The sequence below is a fragment of the Centroberyx gerrardi genome, chromosome 5 (assembly GCF_048128805.1).
Source record: "Centroberyx gerrardi isolate f3 chromosome 5, fCenGer3.hap1.cur.20231027, whole genome shotgun sequence".
In the NCBI taxonomy this organism is placed as follows: Eukaryota; Metazoa; Chordata; class Actinopteri; order Beryciformes; family Berycidae; genus Centroberyx; species Centroberyx gerrardi.
This window is the reverse complement of record NC_136001.1, coordinates 19,907,427-19,928,541: the sequence shown is the minus strand read 5'-3', so window position 1 is coordinate 19,928,541 and position 21,115 is coordinate 19,907,427. Positions and strand designations below refer to the sequence as shown.

Genomic DNA, 21,115 nt, shown 5'->3' with positions numbered 1-21,115 from the left:
AAATGACATGCTTTCTAATTTGAGTCTTATCAACAAAGAAGTAGAGGCACGCTTAACTCTGATGATGCGTTTAAACTTAACCTCTAGAGGTTAATGTGCCAAATACCAGGACCAATTGGAGACCAGGGTATTGTACTGAACGTATACTTTCACTTTCAACTCAAGTGTATCTAATATCAAATAATTCAGTACTTTTACTTAGGTACAATTATGAATAAAGGCCTTTAACCCTTTAAACCCTATTCAATAAGGCCATTTCTACTTTCACTTAGGCAAACAAACAGTTGTGCAATACTTCTTTCCAAGTTCCAACTATTACAATACACATAAGCCAAGTGGCACCCCTCAAACATCACCACAACTCCCACTTTTTAAATTAATACATTTCAATTCAAGTCTTCACATTTTAAATTTATTAAAGCATTCATCTATCACAGAATGACAGTCATAACAATAATGCACTTGGAACAATATAGTTGAAATGTTTAAAAAAAACAAAAACAGTTTCAACAGAGGGCACAGCTCATATGGATACAAACACAACTTCATAACAACACAACGTAAACACTTTTAGAGAGCTTAACCCGTTCCTGTCTGACAGGCTTGGGAAGAGTGGCTCAGAGTTTTAACAGGCTACACGTTGTACGTCTGACGGATGTTCAGGGTGTCTCGCAGCATCAAGTCACGGAGCCGCCAAAGTGCATCTGCCATGGTGCTATGGGCCCCCTTGCTCTTCAGCCAATGGGACGGCAGCCTGCTCTCTTGCTCTTTTGTCAGGCGCACATCTTTTTTTCGAGCTGCAAGTGCACAAATCACACACAATAAAATTTAAATTCTAATTCATTCTTGTTTGCTGTATTTCACCATTTTATATTAATTTGTTCATTACTCATTATTCCTTTCACAGTCTTAATTAGAGTTTGTAAATTCATTACTTAACTTGTGTCATGCCCCATAAGAGGACCATCACACATAGATATAGTAACACAAAGCAATCTTCATAGCCTGTGGATTAGAGCTCAAACGGAGAGGAAACCCGAAGTGGCTGATGCAAGCTGGGCAAGCAAGACCCAGAAATATACTGTATCTCCAAGCTGTGTCACCCTGTGTCTTCACCCTTTTGTATCCCCAACCCCTGAGCATAAACCTCCCACCCACACACCCGGCGCAACTTATAGCAAAATATACAATAGTTAGTATTTAGTGTGGTGAAAGGCATTAAGCAACACAGGTGGATGAATGACCCATATTCTATATGTATTTATGGGGATGTGTAGAAAGAAAGACTTCACCTGAGAGGGTTTGGTCCCACTTGCTAATGGTGGGGGATTCTGCAGTAAGACCCTCGATGTACTTGAGGTACGCCTCAGAGTGGAGCAGGCGCTGGGGCTTGGGTGGCGGGGACACAAACATGGGGGTGGAGGGCTGCTGGAGAGCAGGTTGTCCCACCTGGCCTTGCCCTGGGTATGGTGGTGGAGCCTGCTGCCCTGGACCCATCACACCCATCTAAAGAAAATACATCTCCATTATTACTCAGACTTAGATTGGGTTTAACATACATTTTCTTCTTCCTCTCTCTCGTAAACTGATTAAGCACAAAGTTTGCATCCTAACTTTTCAAGATTAGGATGCAACTAGTAAATCATTATGAAAAACACTGAAGCAGGATTTCACCGTCATTTCCAAAAATGGTAATCTACTCAATATGTTGGTTTTATCCAGCACTCACATCCTTCTCAGAACACACAGATCTGATTCAGACAGCATCAATCTTAACTCTGATGTCACATATTGTTTTCAGTTAGCATATTTACTTTCTTACAAGCTTCCTTTCTTACAAAGTGATTACCTGGGATCCGTGGGTGTGTCCTGCTCCAGGTCCCCCTCCCATGCCATTGACACCTATGAGGACATTTAGTATCAACACACTGTCTCAAAATAACTGTGGCCAGCCGCCCCTTGATATTGGTTCGTTTCACTAATACTGAATTCTATTAGAAATGGGCCAATGTCATGTTTTATCTAAGTTTAGAAGAACTAACAGGAATGCCAATTATTGAGAGAGATTGTTTGCTTGTCAGTTTATTGCTAGTATTATCAGGGCTAGTAATAAGCGTTTAATACAGTGACATATTTGCTTTTTTGCACAGTGGAAACAATGGATTTCTCTCAGTGGCACATTACCAACCAGCCTAATGGTGATGAACTGAACACATGACCGAGCCTCAGCTGAGGCTTTGTGAAAGGCAACTGGCTCATCAACTAAAGGACCTCAGCCTATTGGTACAGGTAGCCCCTCCAGCAAGTCAGAGTGGTAGACAGGAAGCAACTGCGTGGCAGGTGGGGTGACAGCACTCTTACCAAGGTATGGCATTCCAGGGAACCCAGGCATAACGGGCAGGAGATGTTGGGGCAAGACAGGCACCCCCATGCGATGTGGTGGTATGCCAGTCATACTAACCGTGCCTTCAACAGGGCCCTGCAGGGGCATCATAGCTGACCTATATGCACCCATCATACCTTCTTAGGAAGGGACGGTAGCAACACAAAACAGCAACATGCATCAGTGAAACATGCACCAGCGACTACACTAGCTAGCATGCATTAATGTTAATTTATATGCCTTAATTAAAATCTTAAGAAGGAGGGCTTATGGTGTAAATGGGTGAAAAACTAATTCCATTAGGCGACAAAAAGGCACAAAACAATGAAAACAATTTCATGCACATGCACTACTCACAAGCATTAATTCATCTTGAAAGTTAGTTGAATGATAAGCTAACCCATTTTTGTTTTGTAAAATAATGTTAGCAAGGTATAAAATGAGATCATGGCACTGCAACATCAAATACATGCTGAAAGTGGTGTGATGAGGAAACTTAAATAGGCAAATAATTCTAGCAGTTCAGCTTCTTATTCCAGCCTTCTAGTGTCCACGGGGGGATCCATCTGCATCTATGAGGGGTTACCTGACACAGGCGTCATGCTGGGATTAAGCATCCCCATGGGGGTTGGGGGAGGCACCACCCCCATCAGTGCCCCTACTGGGGTACCTGCTCTAGGGGAAGCCAGTTGCTGGGCTGCCCTCTCACGCTCCTGCTGTTCGGCCACTTTAGCTGCTCGCTCTGCAACACAATAAAGACAAGTATAATGTCTACACTTGTCTACAGTCTGCCTTTTAAGAATACAACAGTTATACGTTGTCAGTTCTGAAGAGTTTCTTCTCACCTTCATATTCTGCTTTTCTGGAACCCTCCAGGTTCCTCCACTCTGTGCCTACGAGGCGACTCAGCTCCCCAAAGGAGAAGTCTGGGTGCTGGGCTTTGATGACTGCCCGCATCTCACTGCTGAACAGGATGTAGCCGCTCATGTTGATCTTCCGCTTTGAGCCCTCCTTCTTTGAAAGACCCTTTATGGATTTTGGCGTAGACTGCGACTAAACACAAGAGAGACATTTACAAAAATACTACCTGCTACACAATAACTTGTTAGCTTACGGAGGAATTTTACAGTCAGTGGTAAATACTACCATCCTGACCTGTGGAGGGGTGTAAGGCATGATATCCATGTCGTTAGACAGGGAAGTTTGTAGCTGTGGCAGAGATTGATCCCCTAGCTCGCCATCATCTTCCCCAAGATCCTCTAGCTCCTCATCAGTCATATCAGCAAACTTGGCCTCTAGTTCCTCAATTTTCCTGTCCAGCAGAGGAGATGGTTCCTTCTGGGGCACTATGAGCTTCCTGTAGAAGACAATTGGAAAAATATACTGTGCAATTAATTTGTCTCTGTCTAAAAATTCCTTAATTTTGGAAGAACAGGCTGCTCTACTTCAGTATTTCTCCTTTTTGTAAATTAGATAACAAAGAGGGTTACAGACATAGGGGATCACAGAACAGATCACAGAAAACCTAAAGTGTTTACTTAAAGTGTGTACAGGCTGCTCACCGAAAATAGTAGATCTCATCCTCCACCACCTTCCCAGAGAGTGAAAAGCGCTTAAGACCCTTGAACTTCTTCATCTGCTTCTCACTCTCAATGTAACGACTCTCACACAGCAGAACATCCTCCTCAGGCACTTCAGTTGGCCGGCACGACAGGTATTCTTTGAAGGAGGACACTGCACATTTCCCTGTGAAACAAGTCAAATATGCAATGAACTCAGTGAAATGCATACATGAACCTTAAAACGAAGTATGACTGTTGGTATCAAATTCAACAGGATGCACAGAAAGGAGGGAACCTATGATGCACGTCATGGGGCAAGCCTCCTCAAGGTTACTGAGGAAAACTTCCTTCTTGTAGAACATCTTAGTGGGCTCATGCTCTGTTTCCTCTGGATGGATGAAGATGGGACCAAAGAAGTAGGCTGCTCCATCTCGCATCCACATCTTCTCAATCCTGTTCAGCAGAAAGAAATGTTAAAGCTGCGATGGGTAAGTTGGAAAACATGCAACCTTTGTATACTTTGAAAACATACTACCAACACAACACTTGCTAGCATGCCATTGCTCCTTGTCCCTTCTAACCCTTGCTAACACTTCCCCAGGCTCTCCCTCCCACCATACAACAATAGGGAGTGTTATGTGATGGAAAGGAGGTGACAAGCCTCGCCGAGAGCTTACCTGGTCAGTTGGAAGGGGGAGTCACACAGAATATTTTAATAACAATAACAATGATAAAACTCTCCCTGTAAGTTAAACCCTTTGCATTACATCGCGTATTTCTGTCTTTTATGAGGAAAATCTTTCCCAAAATCAAACAAAATATTAACATTCCAAACTTTTGCAACTATAAGCTATCTGTTCTCATCACTTATACAGTACACATTACCAATATATGCTGAGCAGCATTGACCCTACCTGCCCACTCGGTGGCGCACCAGTCCATGGGAACCAATGTAGACACAGTCTCCCACTTTTAGCCAAAGGTTGTTGAAGCAGAGCTGCTCGAAGTACTGACACCCTGGCTCCCCATTGGTCATATCCATTGGAACATCCTCCCTCTCCTGCAGACACACAAATTGATTTCCGGATATTTGTTTGCACATTCTTGATGTGCATCCTGTCAATTTCTATAGAAACAACTCTAAATGGCATTTACCTTTTCAACAAGGCCATCTGTCACTTTGCTCTCCTCTGTCATCTCTGGTGGTTTTTCGTCATGTTTGGGGGCAAACATGGATGCCACTCGGACGACGGGTAGGGGTACATCTCTAGCAGCAAACCTGACAGAACTCAAGGGCATGGTCCACATCTTGATTTTCTTAAAGGACTTGGCCTTGGCAGAGTAGCGTGACTCACAGACATAGACATCCTCTGCTCTGAAGCCCTCTGGATGAAGTTTGAAGTACTCCTGAAGTCCCACCCACCCCAAATATTTGGTCAACACTTTATGCTCATAAACAGCTGTGGCTCAACGACAAAACAAATAGCATACAAAATGAGAGGCAAACAGAAGCACTTACCTTCACGAACATGACCACACATTTGCCTAGAATCTTGTTGACAGGAGCTTTGTTGTAATAGTCGCTCTTAAAAACTTCCTTCTCCAGGAATTTGCGTGTGGCGAGATGGAACGTTTCATTTGGCCTGTAGAACCAGCAACCATACAACCACTTCTCACCTGTAATTATTAGAAGTGGAGAATATTGACTGAATTAGTTCTGGCCTCAATAAAAGTCATCCCTTTCTGAATGGGAACACTGAAGAACAATGGCTAAAAATATTGTAGAAAATAACAATATTGCCACTGACAAATAAATCCATCATCTGATCAATGCTGAGGGACTGACCAGTATCGTCCTGCCAAAGGCGTTCAATGCAGATGATATGAGGCTGGAGGTTGGGCTCCGCAGGCTCCACATACACATAGTCACCCACATGGTACATACTATCCTTGAAGCTGCAGTCCTGACTGTATGTGCGCTGCAGGTTGGACTGCCACGACCCCCCAACAGAGTCCTCACTCTTCTCAGCTTCTGGGGATTCACAACTTTATCAGTTACATGTTATAATTACCCTGAGACAATGCTTGTTAGGATATCATTTTTTTTGTACTGTGAGCTTTAACACATTTAACAGCATACCCTTTTTCTCCTCTTCCCTCTTGAGTTTGTCCTCCTCAAACTCTTTGGGAAGCTTCTCTTTCTTCTCCTTCTCCACATCACTATGCAGATGTTTGGAGGTATAGCTGAGAGCAGGGGACATCAGGATCTCTCCATTCTTACACAGCTCATCTCTGATCCGGATGAAGAACTGCTGCAGTTCCACGGCATCCTCAAAGATCTCCGAGTCTGTCCTGTAATGAACATATGGTGTGACACTAACCTGGGCTATCTTGTAATACGATGAACTTACAACATCAACGCACAAAAATCATGTTTTCAGATGACTGATTTGATTTTGTGGCGGACAGTCAGCAGTACCTCACCTATGCATTCGTCTGGCCTTCTCCAGCACTTCAAACATGTGGTCCTGAAATACATCCAGCCTCTTATAGCGACCTCGGTCTACATTAGTCCTGATAATCTCAAAGTTGAGTGCTGGTTTATCGGGGCTTGTGGGGTCTAGCGCAGGAATCTCAGCTAGTGAGTCGCTGTAGCAGCGGCCCTCATCGTCTTGGTGACCCAGCACAGAAACAAAGAGGCTGCGGATAAGTTCCTGGATGAGGCGGGGCACATCGGGCACGTGGGCATCCTCTCCTCCCTCCAGGTCACGCCTCGTCTCCAATAGCACCCTGTGCAGCACCAGAGCGTCACGGTATATCAGAGACTCAGGTTCGTTGTAAGTGCAGGCGTTGTTGAACATGAGCACCAGGTCCTCCACCAGTGCATCCACATCCTGGTACTTATTGGCCAGCATGTGGCTCTTGACCTTCTCCATGTCCACAGGCTTCTTGATGGCAATGTAGTAATCAGGCAGCTCGGCACGGGACGGCAGCCGCAGGAAGATCGTGCTGAGGCGCCGGCCTCGCTTATCTGTGAAGTTCTTGACAGCCTCATAAAGCTCGTTCAGCTTCTGCTGTAAGGGGGTTAGGTACTTGGACTTCTTCAGAGTAATGCTGTTCTTTCCTGCAATCAATGTATGTGTGTGTCAATAATAACCTGTCTCTCCAAAAACCAGTTTGATAAGTAACTGTATCACACATTTGTTTGCTGTATCTGCCAAGTGAAACCAAACTGCCTGATCAGCAACATACTTATTTTCAACTTTGGGGACATCATGTCGTCATCGTCAGTCACTGGCCCAAGGTCCCTGCGTCTGTCTTTCATAATCTTTTCTAGGATGTCAGCGTCATTATAGACCTGGAACAAGACCAAGAGACTCGTCATGAAGAGCATTTGGTTCCTTTTTCTCTCAGGCTAAATTCCATTCAAACTTAATTATATCCCTTTTCAACGTTCAGATTTGTATCTTCAGTCCATTTATTTCTGCTCTGAGCCTGATTAATGAGCGGACTCTTAGGCCCTATTTATACTAGGGAACAATTGTGCCTGTCTGACTCTCAGAGCTCTCAGAACAGTGCAAATGAGAAATTAGATTACTAATAAAAAGTATCTGTCGATGAAAGGTAGATGCTACACTACCAAACAGGACCTTACCTGGGAGCCTTCCTCATTGTAGTGTCGTGCATTGCGGAACATGAGCTTCATATCTTCCACCAGTGCATCTTCAGTCGTGTACTTGTCTGAGCGGATGTTGTGCTCAACCGTTCTGAGGTCCATGGGTTCTAGGATCACCTTGTAGTAGTCTGGGTAGTCCTTCTTGGAGGGCTTGACCATGAAGAGGTCACACAGTCTCCGACCAGTGCCAGCTTCTCGCGCATCAGTCACAGCAACAAAGAGAGCTTTCATACGGTTCTTCTTTGTGTTCTTCTTGTGACTGGAAGTAAGGTTTAAATCAAAGAACTGTCAAGCAAACACATACTTTAAAAAATAAATAAATAAATAAATAAGCTACTAGACAGAAATAAGCAACTAAAATGTGACATTGTGCACCTTTTTCTCTTTGTGCTACTGGTGTCAGACGTGGCAGAGGAAAGCATGCTGTCTCCATCATCATCATCTCTCTGTAAAAGCTCCTTTCTCTTCAACTAGACAGACAGCAAATAATATATAACACATAGAGTTGTAATTATTTTTAACAAGCACACAAAGCTTTTTTTTTTTAAATGTTGCTTATCTGCATGCCCTTGATTTTCAACCACAAAACACAGATCATATCAAAAACACATCAGCTCTCGTCATGCAAATCCTAAGCAAATACACAATCATGACCAATCCTCAGACTGGAAGTGGAAGCTGGGACTGACCTGCTGGATGTGTTGGAGTTTGAGTGCGCGCTTGTATATGGAGGAGTGAGGAACATTGTAGCGTTTGGCGTTCTCAAACATCAGCATCAGATCTGCATCTATATGCTCCACACTTTCATATTCATTGTTCTTCATCTTGTTCCTGTGGGGAATTATGGGCTCTCACATTTGGGACACAGAAATACTGTACTGTACAGTGCGTGTGTGTGATGCCGTGGGGATAAAACATAAAAAGAGAGAATGTTGTTGAAACAATAAAAACACACTATTGATGATGAACATGCACAAATTATAAAATTAGGCAGAAGCAGCACATTAGATGGGTTTCCATCCAAGTATTTTTCAAATTAGAAAGGCTGAATGAAAAGGCAAATTTTGCTAAAATCTCCACAATATCACCACTAACCCTTTCCATTGCAATAAATAGCAGTGGAAATGCATTTGTTGAATAAAAATGTAGCGTAAAGACTTTTTTCATTCTTCTAATGGATGCTTCTTCTTCTGATTCTACATTCAGGAAGCCTATTAATTTGCTTCAATATAGCTGATGGAAACACCTAATTTGCATTTTATTTTTCACAAAAAGTTCACTGAAAATTCACTGACAGTTGGATGAAAACATACAGTGCCTTCATAAACAATTCAGCGCCCCTGAGTTTTTTACATTTTGTGCAGCCTGAATTCAAAATGGATTAAATTGAGATTGTCAACAATCTATACAGAAATATTTCATAATGACAAAGTGAAAAGTGTATTTTTTTTAGAATGTTTTTTTTTTTTTGCACATTTACTGAAAATGAAATACAGAAATGTCCAGAAAAGTATTCAACTTCCTGAGTCAAAAGGACTTTCACATTGTTGTTCTGAAGCCATTCCAGTGTTGATTTAGCAGTATGCTTAGGATCACTGTCCTGACATTGTTCCCTCTGTCCTTAAAAGTGTCCCAGTCCCAACTGCTGAAAAGCCCCCACACAGCCTGATGCTGCCCCACCATGCTTCACAGTAGTGATGGTGATAAATGAATGATGAGCTCTCCCCGGTTTCTACCACAGTGCTTTGCATTACAGCTGAAGAGTTAAATTTGTGTTTCATCAGATCACAGAATCTTTTTCATCATGCTGTCAGTCTTTCATGTTACCATTTCAAACTCCAGGTGTACTGTCATGTGCCTGTTTTTTAGGAGTGAAGCCACTCCTCTTGGACTTTATGGTGGAGTTTCTGCTCTGACATGCATTGTCATCTGTGGGACCTCATACAGACATATGCTTCTTTCTAAATCATGTCCAAATAACTGAATTAGTATTAAGTATAACTATTTGAGTAGAAGTATTAAACTTAATACTTATACTCGAAACATTTCAGCTTTTCATTTTTAATTAACTTGTAAAAATCCACTACTGTGTATAGATCACTGAAACAAAAAACAAATTAAATCAATTTTGAATTCAGGCTGTAACAACACAAAATGTGGAAAGAGTGAAGAGGACTGAATACTACAGCGGTGGAAACCACATGCACAATGTTGAGTATCAAACTTGTTTGAATGGTGTGAACAAACACAAACAAACATAAAGTCAGGTGAGGTTCTTGCTCCGCCATACTTGATCTGATAGAGGCAGATGGGCTGGCTGATCTGCTGGTAGTAGTCAGGATAGTCCTTCCTGGAGGGCAACTGCAGGAAGGGCTCAGAGATCAGCTGGCCCTGGCTGTTCCTGCCACCTCGCACGGCCTCATACAGCTGGAAGATGGGGTTACTCATGTCCATGTTAGAGGTCATACTCTCTGCCTCGGATTCCCCCTCATCATAGTGGACAGACCCTGTGAAATACAGAATGAGATCAATGTTGAATATTCACAGTTATTACATTGCAGCTTTCCTTCCCTGTTGCCCGCAACAATACACTGTACATAGCATCTTCATCAATATCCAGTGGCTGCACATCTCTGTAATGATGCACCCAAAATAAGGAGGTAAGAAAGTACCGGAGAGAATGCCTTCCTCATCACTTTCATACTGAAGAGCCATGGTGATAGCTGAGAGGCGGTCTCCCTGGGCTGATCTTCTGTTCCTGACAGAGAGACAGAGACAGACAGAGAGAGAGGGAGAGAAAAAGTGCAGTTTAAGTCAAAAGTTGATACTACTGCATTCCACATTATCTCTAGTGTTGTTTCCAGAGTACCTAATGCGAATGCTGGACTTGATAGGTTCTGCGTGTTCCATATCAGACTTCTTTTGCACAAAAATCTTTTTGATGGTGTTTGCATCCTGGAACGAAGAAGTTTATCACATTGAGCATTACAGACTTCAAGTATTGCTAATGATATGTGGTATGTATCATATTCTCAATTACACAGCTTACCTTAAAAACCTGTGATCCAGGTTCATTATACGTTTTGGCATTCTTTGCCAGCAAATCTATGTCTTTCGCCATGGCACTAACACTCCTGTAGTGGCCCAGCTAAAAAGCAAATACACTGGACAAGTTATCAAAAAATCTTGTAGATAACTTGGATCTATATTTCACGGAAGAAGTTTCATGGCATACCTGAATCTTTTGAGCGATGATTTTCAGATCTATTGGTTCCTTAATGATGGCATAATAGTCTGGATATTGCTAAGAAAAGGCAAACTGCACATCAAAACCGAGTCACTCGATTTACATACTGATAAGTCCATAGTCACACTGAAGGCAGTCATACCACTTTGGAGGGCAGCTTCTGGAACAGCTCACTGACCAGGCGGCCGGTCGGCTCTGTGTAAGACACCACCGCATCGAGCAGCTGCTCAAGGACCTCTTTCAAGCAAGTGGGTGCATTCTGTAAGGAGTCATATAGTTTGAGTGAGCAAATATCGCTGTCTGCTGGTACAATTTCAAGAGCTTCTATATGTATGTATGTATATTATTTCTGCATATATACAGTATATATAGTTATGGGATGTGTGGCAACTCAAACTACACTGCAAAAAATATCCAGTCCAAGTCATAATATCCAAGTCATTTAGTCTACTATTGAGTCTTAAAATCTTTTCTTTTTTTTCTTAGAACAAGTGAAAAAAAAACCTACCAGACTAAATGACTTGGTTAAGATGGATATTTTTTGCAGTATATATTAAATGAAGAGTTGTGTCACAATAAATCCATGTTATCAATAGTATGCATGAGTGTCACCTCATCCTCAGCGGACCCTCCGGGGTTGTCTTGTGTATCGTACCCATCCTCATCATCCTCATCATAATCCCCTCGCTGAACAAACTCGTTCTTGGTTCGCAGGTAGAGGTCCCACAGTTTACAAGCTGCTCTGTACTCAGGACTGTCCGACTGCACACATGCAAGACATATTCCTTTTACAGTCACAGCCTTAACGCATTTTCACAAACAAGTACTCACTAATTTTATCATTTTGCTGTCAAGGAAACAGTGAGGATATACATCACAAGTATTGCTCGTTGTTACCTTGTAATAAGTTTTTGCATTGTTGAATAGGAGTTGAAAGTCACTAGTGAGTTGTTCGACATCATCGTACTCCTCCATCTTCAACTTCTGTTGGATCTTCATCATGTCAATAGGCTGAGACACCACATGGTAATAGTCTGGTTGGTTCCTTTAAGAAATGGAGACTTGTAAATCTACTCAGTCTCACGTCTGTGTTATTTCAACTGGTTGCATGTATAAGGAATTGAAATGACCATTCTCCTCACCTTCTTTTGGGGGCTCTGATGAACAGCTCACATAACATCCTGCCCTGGTCATCCTTGTAATCTCTGATTGTGTTGTACAGTTCATGACATACAGCAATCTGCAAGGCAAAGATCAAACACTGAGGTGGATGCACATCCGTAGCTATATCAACTTGGTAATCAATTTGTGTGATAGTATCATTCTAAAAAAAATACACCAGCAGAAGTTAAACAAAGGTAACTGAAATCTGTCAAGTTACAGGATCCACAGTTGGAATGTTTGAGGTCCTTCTCCTCTTTCTCCCTATGGCAGAGACTAACGATGAAGGCTGGCTATCGTCGAAATCTCCTCCACTCACACTACTAGAGGGGGATGTTGCCCTTCTCCTTTTCAAGGCCATGACAGAACCCCTGAGGTAAAGACAAATTCCAATCAAGTAACAAAAACTTATGGAGAAGGAATCATATTAGAGCTACAAATATTACATATTCATAGTTTGCCAAAAGTGTATCAAAAGAAACTATAGAGATCAAAAGATTAATTTCTATGATGGACATTGGCTGGACTGTGTGAAAATAACACCTGCTGATAGGGTTGCCACCTGTCCCATATAAGGCAGGATTGTTCCTAAATGAAGAGCAAGATGTTGCGTTCCTTAATGATTCAATGCGGAACGCAATTTGTGCCGTATTTCTCTACATGAGTGATTAAATACAGAATAACACAATTATGAAAAATAATGAAACCAATTATAAAACGTGACTACAGGGCAAATTTCATAGCATATGTGAAGTTAAGCAAAATATGAGTCCAGGCAGCAGCAATTTAACAATTTGTGCCATCACAGGCAGCACCCAAACCTGATATGGTACTGAAATTAGACTTGTCTGTTATTTCATGTTTGGAATATGATCTAAAAAACTGATTTTAGGTGTATATTTGGCAGTGTCATAATGTCATTGTGGTAGAAACTGTTGTTGTTGTTGAAACTGCAACATACTATTTAGGCCAAAGCAAATGAGTACAACAGTGAGAAAACATAACTATAGTGGTGCTCTTTGGAAACAGGAGTAACAAAGCTCACAGAAAAAAGGGAACTCCAAGGCACTCACAAAAAGTTAAAAAGCCTTTATTAAATGGGCTAGAACATGTACGAACTTCTACGACCTACATGCTGCAGCTTCAAACAGCCTTCACCAGGGTGCAGTTGAAAAATCACTTCAGCTGATCAATGAGTGAAGGCCTATTGCAGAAAATGTAGTTTACAACATTAACGCTATTTATATTGTGAGCAATCTGTCACTGATGCAATTTGATCAATGATCATAATGATTCCACAATTACTATTATTATTGTTAATGCTGTGCAACTAAACTATGCTTAATAACTAATGACGGAAATGACAATGTTCCTGCCTCAGTGATTTTAATGGCAATGTAAATGTTTGAGCAGAATAGTTCTTACATTGATAACACAGCCTACACAACTCATAAACATACAAGTCATACATTTGTAAACGAGAGAGAGAGAGAGGAAGACAAAGGATAATTCTAAAGTTTTTCTATTCAATTTAGCTTTATTTGTGTAGCACTTTTCACAAGCCACTTAATATGTTTTAGAGCTATATTTTAAGTTTAATTTTAAAAAGAGAGGGGAAAATAAGGGGAGACAGTACGTTTAAAGGAATAAATATTGCTGTTGTTGATGCTTTGCACTGATTAACTGCCAGTATTTGTGTTGTTATTGCTAATCGAAAAACTATTTATCAATATACATATAGTTTATTTACAAACAGTACTACTTTGACTGACTTACAGTACCATTACACACGCTCACATTATGTGCATTGCCATTGGAAGCAGGACCAAAGGGAGGGGCAAGTCCACTTGTCATCCGTTCAGAGGAATTTTTGATTTCACCCCATAATATGCATGGAGGCCCTAAACTGTGCAGGTCAGGAGACCACTGGGGATAAACGTGAGATTTGACTAAATCCTTCTCTCAAATGTCACCAGAACTGAGTGTTTAAAAGCTGTTTTTCAACAGACCCCCGGATCCTCCCAGTAGGTTTTGTGTTCCTTATTTTCATTTGATAAAGGTGGCAACCCTACCTGCTCATTTGTATCACCTGACATGTCATTTCGACCAAAACAGGAGCAAGGATGCTCGCATGTAAGGTGGTTTTACTCATTAAAATATGAACAAGAACTCACGTTTCTAATGTTAGCTAGCTGCGTACAGACAGCAAGTCACATCTGCAGTAAGCTAACAGCAGCAGCTGGCCGTCTACCTGCCTGTCAGTGTGTTATTGTAAAGGCAGCTAACGTTAGCTACGGTTAGCTTTCAGCATCATCTTGAGCCGAGACAAAGGCACCACTGTAACAGTGAATACGAAGCTACGTAAATCGACAACACTTGTTGGCAAATACTTCCATTGTAACCACTCGACACAGTTAGGTGCTTACCTTTTGTGAGTACGTTACAAGACTCACACAATCTTAACCATCAAGAAAGCCAATCACCTATCGATTTTGAAGAAGGGATGAAAGTGTAACGTTAGCAACAATATGACAACCACTTCCGTTTGAATTCCTCGTAAATTTCACAATAAAAGCTTTTATCGGTCTGACGAGATACTACTTGTAAGTCTTTACGCAATTCTAATGACCATTCTTCTGATGAACAGCTCGCATAAAATCCTGCCCATCTCATCCTTGAAATCTCTAATTGTGTTGTACAATTCGTGACGTACAAACAACATGTCTGACACATCATTAATATCCCAAACTAGCTACAGTGAAAGACATAATCCTACGATATTGTGCATAATACATTATCATTTAAAAAGTGTGTCAGTTCCTCTCTGGAATATTTGCTGTACTTTTTACATTCTTCTATTCTGACAGGAAACAGTAAGGGTGCTGCTAAATGCTACTTTACTTATTGCCACATTCACTGTCATCAAAAAGAAAAGACTAAACTGCAGGCCCACAGTTTATGCCTAAGTTTAAATGTCAACAGACAGCTATTTATGCTTGCTAGAAGGACAAGCATGACTACTGTCCAGGTGCCCTTGAGCAATTTAACCCCAAACTGCTCCAGTGGCTCAGTGGCCAACAAGGCTGTGGTTGTACTGGAAAGCTCCCAGGTAGGAACTGAAGCAAGGTATTGATGAAAATGAGCCTGTGCTCTGCAAAACATGCCTGAAAATAAGAATAATCTGTCACTAATGTTTCAATTAATTGTTTTAATTTAGCAAAACTAGCAATGCCACCAGTCAGGCTATTACCAATCCAAAATGAATTCTTAATTTTTCACCTTTGATATTGCTTGGTGACAGCCAAGTAGCCTATGTTTGTGTGTAACAGGCGTACAAAAACACTAAATGTTCAGTTTAGTTGTGCCACCAGTCTTAAAAAATATAATACATTTGGGTTTCTACTGTTTTTCCCCCCACCATAACATTGTTAGAGGGCACACAGCACAACCAAATGAACAGACCTGTAAGAGTGGGATTATGACTCACAAAGAATGAAAGCGAAAATTCACCCTTAAAGAGGATTCACATTTGCCACTCCTATGATCTTGGACAAGTTAAACCACATTTTTGGGATATGACCAAGTGTATCCCAAGTGTATCTAGGAAAACAAAAGATAGCCTTGTGTTTAGTTTATGCCATCATCAAGTGTCACAATATCACACTAAATAGGACAAGAATTATCAGCCAAATGTTACTCAGGCCACTGGGAAACTATTGCACAAGGGAATTGTATTTCAAGCAAAGGAAACAATGTTAAGGATCATTCAATTTGTTTTACAGCAGCTAATGGATACAAAGGACTATGTTGAGAGGTCAGACTGATGTATTATTATATCATTGGATAATGATGATTTATATATTCTTTGAATGCCAGTGGGAAGTGCATTTAGGTGAGTGTAGCAGGGCTGACACACATAGCCCCCCTAGCTATAAACCTTGCCATTTGAACTGTTCACATGGCACTGTGAGCAGAGGGTTTGACCCAGGCTGTGGGAAAGAAGTGCCTGGCATTTGACAGTTGGTTTCAGTGGAAATACACAGGTTGATTTTCCAAGATATGGGTATATTTTCCGGTTTAGAACTATGACCAGCACTACTATAGGCTAAATGAAATTTATTTCTGCGTTAAAGCTCCAACAAATATATAATGACACCACAAAGTGGATTCATTGGCAGTGGAGTAGCTTTCACGTTTTCTTTTAATTGGCCAAGGTAATGTGAGTAATGTGAATTTTGATTTGGGGTGAATTTTTCTCCATAGTTAGTATGATACTGTACCACAAGTCTGTGGGACAGTAGGTGGAGGTATGCACACATGTATTGGTTTGCGGCCCGCCATTAAACACAAAGAAGAAGAAACAGAAGAAGACCCGGAGGCGGAAGTGTGTGCTCCATGTGTTGCTGTTTACGGGTTCATTCATTCTTGAAACAATAACATTTGTAACGTAACCCGTTATCGATTTCCACCCCCCACCCCCCAGTGGAACAAGGACATTATTGTTTTTTTTAAGATCCGATAAATGATCACTTTTGTGTCGGTTGTCATCCAAGCCCAGAGATACCAGCATTCAAAACTGTGGTTTCTCCGCTAGCAAACATTAGCTAACGTAGCTTTGCAGAACTCGCGCTAACGTTGTTTAGAAATTAGTAGCAGCAGGTAGGGAAAATCATACTTGCAACATCTGGATGAAAACTGCAGTGAATACTAACATGATTCAGGAAAACCGATGGAATATACCCCCCAATGCCCCAGCATGCATGGAAAAGCATTTGGGTTCGGCGCAATACAGGGAAGGTAAGGTAACAAGCTAGCCGGAGGTTGTGCAGATACACACGTGGTGCCGCTAGATGTTTAAAACATAATTACTTACTGGCAAACGTATATACTTCGTAAAACATCACTTAAAACCTTTTAGGAATCGCAAGGATCTTATGGTAATTTCGGCATATATATAATCCACCAAGAATCTCTGATGTCAATAAAATTTCAGTTTCTATAATTGGTTCACAGTGCGCGCAGCGGCCAAAGAGGCTAACGTTACAGAAGTAACAGGCGAACCTGTTCTAAAAGTTGAAATGTAATCGAAATCAGAATTGCTTTGTGGACTGAATGTAGGCCGACTTGAAGAGTGGCTCCTAACGATATTTAAAATGTCTTAAATTATTTTGTACCGGGTATGTACCTGTGCCTGTAATCTAGGCTACATTATAATTGCAAGATTTTAAATGGACTTTGGTGTGACGTGCTCTCCATATACATGAAAACGGCATGCATTGGCATGAGGGAACGCCCAATTTTTTATTCATGAGTAATCTTTGTCCTTGTAGATGGCACCCTGCTGCTCGGTGCCTCCAGTCTGACTGGCAGGTGCTGGCTGGGCTCCATCTGGATCTACAGTGAGGCTGCGCAAGCCCCCAATGAAGGCTTCTGTAAAGCTGGTGTGCAGACTGAGGCTGGTGTCGCAGATGTCAAATGGGTGTCGGAAAAGGGTGTTCTTGTTGCGTCAGACTCAGGTGAGTAGAGTAACAGTAATTGGACTTGATTGCTCAGCTGGATTTGTCTAGTCTCACTTTGACTGGTCGCTGTGCAGGTGCCTTGGAGCTCTGGGAGCTGGCAGAGGATGAGCGTCTGCTGGTGAATCGCTTCACTAAACATGAACATGACCACATTGTAACCAGTGTGAGCCCAGTTGCTGGAGCAAGCAGTGCCATCACTGGCAGCATGGACTGCAGGTTAGTCTCTGTTTTCTCCCCATACACACACAGTCGGTTGTATAAAGTGCAACAGTCACTGCAGAACAGTAGCATTTAGATTGTACATATTTTAAACTTTGGCATTATGACTGTATAAGTAGCCTTTCTCATACCGTTCCTCACAGTGCATCCTTTCCTTTCTTTCCACTGTAGAATTAAAGTCTGGGATCTTAGTCAGGAGGCAGTGGTCAGCACCTACAATGGTAAGCGAACTCCTTAAAACTCCTCTCTGGATAACTAGATAGTAGAAATGGGAAGTGTTAATTAATCTTTTAACTAATCAAAACAAATATTTAGTTCAAGCTTCGATGTCATTGCAATCAAGTCCAAGTCTCCTCCACCAGGCTCAAGTTTGGTACAAAGATTATTAATTTCTCTGTATATTAGAAGAACCATTCCCTAGTTTTCATTCATGTATCTCCCATTAGCTAAGTGTGTATGAGATTAATTGTATAATGATAGGGTTACATGATAAATGCTCTTGTTGGAAAAGTATGGTTGAATTTTCAGCTGATGACAGGTATAAATGTAAACAGTCAAAATGTATGCAGAAGCATCAAGCAGGTGTAAGAAACGGCATGACATTACTTTTACTGTTGCTTATTTCCTATGACTGTTTCAGTAGTGGTAGTACTTGATAGGCACATTCTGTAAAATGCCTGTTCATAATAGATGGAAAAACCTTAACTGAATGTGTCTCTTAATAAACTGAATCCTCCCTACAGCGCACACGAAGCCAGTCACCTGTGTGGCCTGCCATCCTACAGATGAATCTCTCTTCATCTCCTGCGGCCAAGTAAGAAACTGATGAAAACAACATTTTCATGTTCCGCAATCATGGTGCATGGTATGTGGGACATTGTGTCATCATGGTGGCATCTGTGTGTGTGTGTATGTGTGTATTTCTGTCTCTGTGTGTAGACACATTCTTGTGAACACAGTAACTCAAGAACAATACATGATAGAAACTTACATACTGACACCACAGGTTCCCCCTGTAGAGTAGATGATCTTGCTGCATAGTTTTTCATATTAACAAGGAAAAACTGATTTTCTTGAAACGAATATAATTCCTTAATGCTTTAAAATACAGATTTCATATCACCCATGATATGTGAAGACCACATTAGCATAACGTTAAATATATCGTGGTGATTAAAGCAGGACATTAGAGGCTCAAGTGCCTCTTGTATTAGACCTGGCCTGTAAGGCTATTTAATAACTGTGTTGCACTACAATACAAGAAGGCAACATGAACACTGTAATAATTAAGGTGGACCAACTGTAAGAATACACTCGGCTAAACCCAACCCGTCTTTTCTCCCTGTCCTTCAGGATGGCCGTCTGTTGATGTGGGACAAGAGGAAGCCGACCAAACCAGCCTCACGATTAGGTGAGCAGAACTCATCTGAGCTTGGACAACTGGGTTTAAACATTTTTTCCAGGTGGTTCACAATATTGGAATCCATTCTTTCAAACAAGTGCAACAGCAGAAACTAATATCACTGCTAGACAGATAAGTGAATAACTGAATTACCTGCTATCTATGTTTTTTTGTTTATTGGGCTGATTTAGCAAACCATGACCCAGTGACTGTTGATCCTAGAATCTATTAATAAACCAGTGTTGTCTAGTACATTTTATGGTGTTGCATGCTGTCAAGACATTACCTCCACTGATTACACATATTGCATTGCTTCCTTGTTGTCTCAGATGTCGAGTCCCCCAGTTGCTGCCCTACAACCGTAGCTTGGCACCCTCACCACAGGAGCACCATTGCTTATGGTAAGGACCAGGAGCGGATGTTTGGATTGACCAAGAGATTGAATTGGCAGGCCTTGTGTTTTCATCATGCTCATTGTTGCCTCAGGTGATGAGCTGGGCAGAGTGGCTGTGAGGGATTTCCAGGGAACGGAGCCAGCCCAGATGGAAACTGTCCACAGCCGCAGAGTCAATGGCCTCGCCTTCTCCACACATAGGTAAACACAGATTCTCTCACAGTCTAACTAGGCAACTTCTAACCTTTGTCCTCTCAAAATCCTAATACCTCACTCTTTCTATCGCAGTGCCTCCTTGCTGGCCTCCGTCAGTGATGACTGTTCCCTCGCTGTGATGAACTCCGAACTGAGAGAAATGTGAGTTTATAAACTTTACTAAAAACTAGAAACCTTAAACACCAGGCCAGTCTCCCCCATACCATTCATAATACTGATGATATATTCTCCTTTCGTAGATTTAGAGATCGGCGACACCAGGACTTTGTCAAGGGTGTCTGCTGGCTCCACGGTGGCTCCAACTCCCTCACGACCGTAGGCTGGGATCACCATGTACTCCATCACACAGTGGCTGCAGCCAGCGGAGCTCCCACCTCCTCTGCTTAGACCCAACAGACGCTGACATAACTTGGATGAGAATGGTTTAAAATCAAAGATTTTTCCCCTATTTTTGAGGGGTGAAGTCATATACATTGTATGTATAAAGCTATAGCTGATATATCAGGAAAGGTGGATTAAATTGGCAATTGTCATCATTCAGTGCTCTTAATATGTGCGCAATATGTGGACTGTTGTTCTCCCAATCCTGGTGTGTTGCCCCCCCCCCCCCCCCTCCATTTTTTCACACTGTATAACACCATTTCCATGTGTATGTGAGGCAGCCCATTTGTATAATTTTACATTAAAGTTAGTTTAATGTTGTAATAGCAAGAGCTTTTTGACATTTCATTTTGTATCCTGGAGTATTTCAATTGTGACAAATCCTTTAACATAGGCCACAATGCCTGATCCACATAAGAATGGGTTATGTATGTATGTATGTATGTATGTATATATGTGTGTGTGTATATATATATATATATGTATGTATGTATGTATGTATGTACACACACACACACACACACACACACACACACACACACTCATTCACTGGCCACTTCATTAGGTACACCTTACTAATACTGGGTAGGTATCAGCTTTCAGCTCAGTGTCAACCGGCTACCAAAGTGACATCTGCCTCAAGGTTTGACGTGTTGCATTCTGAGATGCTTTTCTGCTCACCACAGTTGTAAAGAGGTTATCTGAGTTACTGTTGCCTTTCTGTCAGCTAGAACCAGTCTGGCCGTTCTCTGACCTCTGCCATCAACAAGGCATTTTTGCCCAGAGAACTGCCGCTCACTGGATATTTTCACTTTTTCGGACCATTCTCTGTAAACCCTAGAGATGGTTGTGCGTGAAAATCCCAGTAGATCAGCAGTTTCTGAATTACTCAAACCAGCCCGTCTGGCACCAACAACCATGCCACGTTCAAAGTCACTTAAATCACCTTTCTTCC

At 41.7% G+C, this 21,115-nt stretch overlaps 2 protein-coding genes across 5 annotated transcripts; one reads left to right on the top strand and one right to left on the bottom strand.

Annotated features, from left to right (window-relative positions):
* Window positions 1–390: 390 nt before the first annotated feature.
* Window positions 391–14,513, bottom strand: LOC139932245 (protein polybromo-1-like). Of its 4 annotated transcripts, none has more exons than XM_071925956.2 (30): window positions 14,456–14,513; window positions 12,250–12,400; window positions 12,011–12,108; window positions 11,766–11,913; window positions 11,481–11,630; window positions 11,011–11,127; window positions 10,857–10,925; window positions 10,671–10,769; window positions 10,491–10,576; window positions 10,294–10,379; window positions 9,912–10,128; window positions 8,311–8,452; window positions 7,997–8,091; window positions 7,601–7,880; window positions 7,198–7,303; window positions 6,430–7,069; window positions 6,086–6,297; window positions 5,792–5,977; window positions 5,465–5,622; window positions 5,101–5,352; window positions 4,860–5,005; window positions 4,241–4,398; window positions 3,946–4,129; window positions 3,539–3,740; window positions 3,229–3,436; window positions 2,970–3,125; window positions 2,362–2,523; window positions 1,850–1,902; window positions 1,293–1,506; window positions 391–797 (listed from the first exon to the last, which is right to left on the bottom strand). In XM_071925956.2, exons 2-30 carry the CDS (start codon window positions 12,388–12,390, stop codon window positions 634–636), a joined length of 4,929 nt encoding a protein of 1,642 aa, XP_071782057.1. In that variant the 5' UTR covers window positions 12,391–12,400; window positions 14,456–14,513; the 3' UTR covers window positions 391–633. The 4 variants fall into 4 exon arrangements, with proteins under 4 accessions (XP_071782057.1, XP_078139495.1, XP_078139494.1 ...); XM_078283369.1 differs by having other exon boundaries at window positions 2,362–2,520; XM_078283368.1 differs by having other exon boundaries at window positions 5,792–5,974.
* Window positions 14,514–16,413: 1,900 nt separating this feature from the next.
* wdr77 (WD repeat domain 77) lies at window positions 16,414–20,617 on the top strand. Its single transcript, XM_071925917.2, has 10 exons — window positions 16,414–16,826; window positions 17,360–17,545; window positions 17,623–17,764; window positions 17,939–17,988; window positions 18,511–18,581; window positions 19,121–19,178; window positions 19,499–19,570; window positions 19,656–19,764; window positions 19,852–19,920; window positions 20,019–20,617. Exons 1-10 carry the CDS (start codon window positions 16,718–16,720, stop codon window positions 20,164–20,166), a joined length of 1,014 nt encoding a protein of 337 aa, XP_071782018.2. The 5' UTR covers window positions 16,414–16,717; the 3' UTR covers window positions 20,167–20,617.
* Window positions 20,618–21,115: the final 498 nt, after the last annotated feature.

Coding starts and splice junctions, on each gene's coding strand:
- LOC139932245 (XM_071925956.2), bottom strand. CDS start 12,390: ATGGCCTTGAAAAGGAGAAGGGCAACATCCCCCTCTAGTAGTGTGAGT. Junction 5,623..5,791: donor CCTTTGGCAGGACGATACTG/GTCAGTCCCTCA, acceptor TAATAATTACAG/GTGAGAAGTGGTTGTATGGT. Junction 3,126..3,228: donor CAGAAAAGCAGAATATGAAG/GTGAGAAGAAAC, acceptor ATTGTGTTGCAG/AGCGAGCAGCTAAAGTGGCC.
- wdr77 (XM_071925917.2), top strand. CDS start 16,718: ATGAAAACTGCAGTGAATACTAACATGATTCAGGAAAACCGATGGAAT. Junction 17,546..17,622: donor TCTTGTTGCGTCAGACTCAG/GTGAGTAGAGTA, acceptor GTCGCTGTGCAG/GTGCCTTGGAGCTCTGGGAG. Junction 17,989..18,510: donor AGTGGTCAGCACCTACAATG/GTAAGCGAACTC, acceptor TCCTCCCTACAG/CGCACACGAAGCCAGTCACC.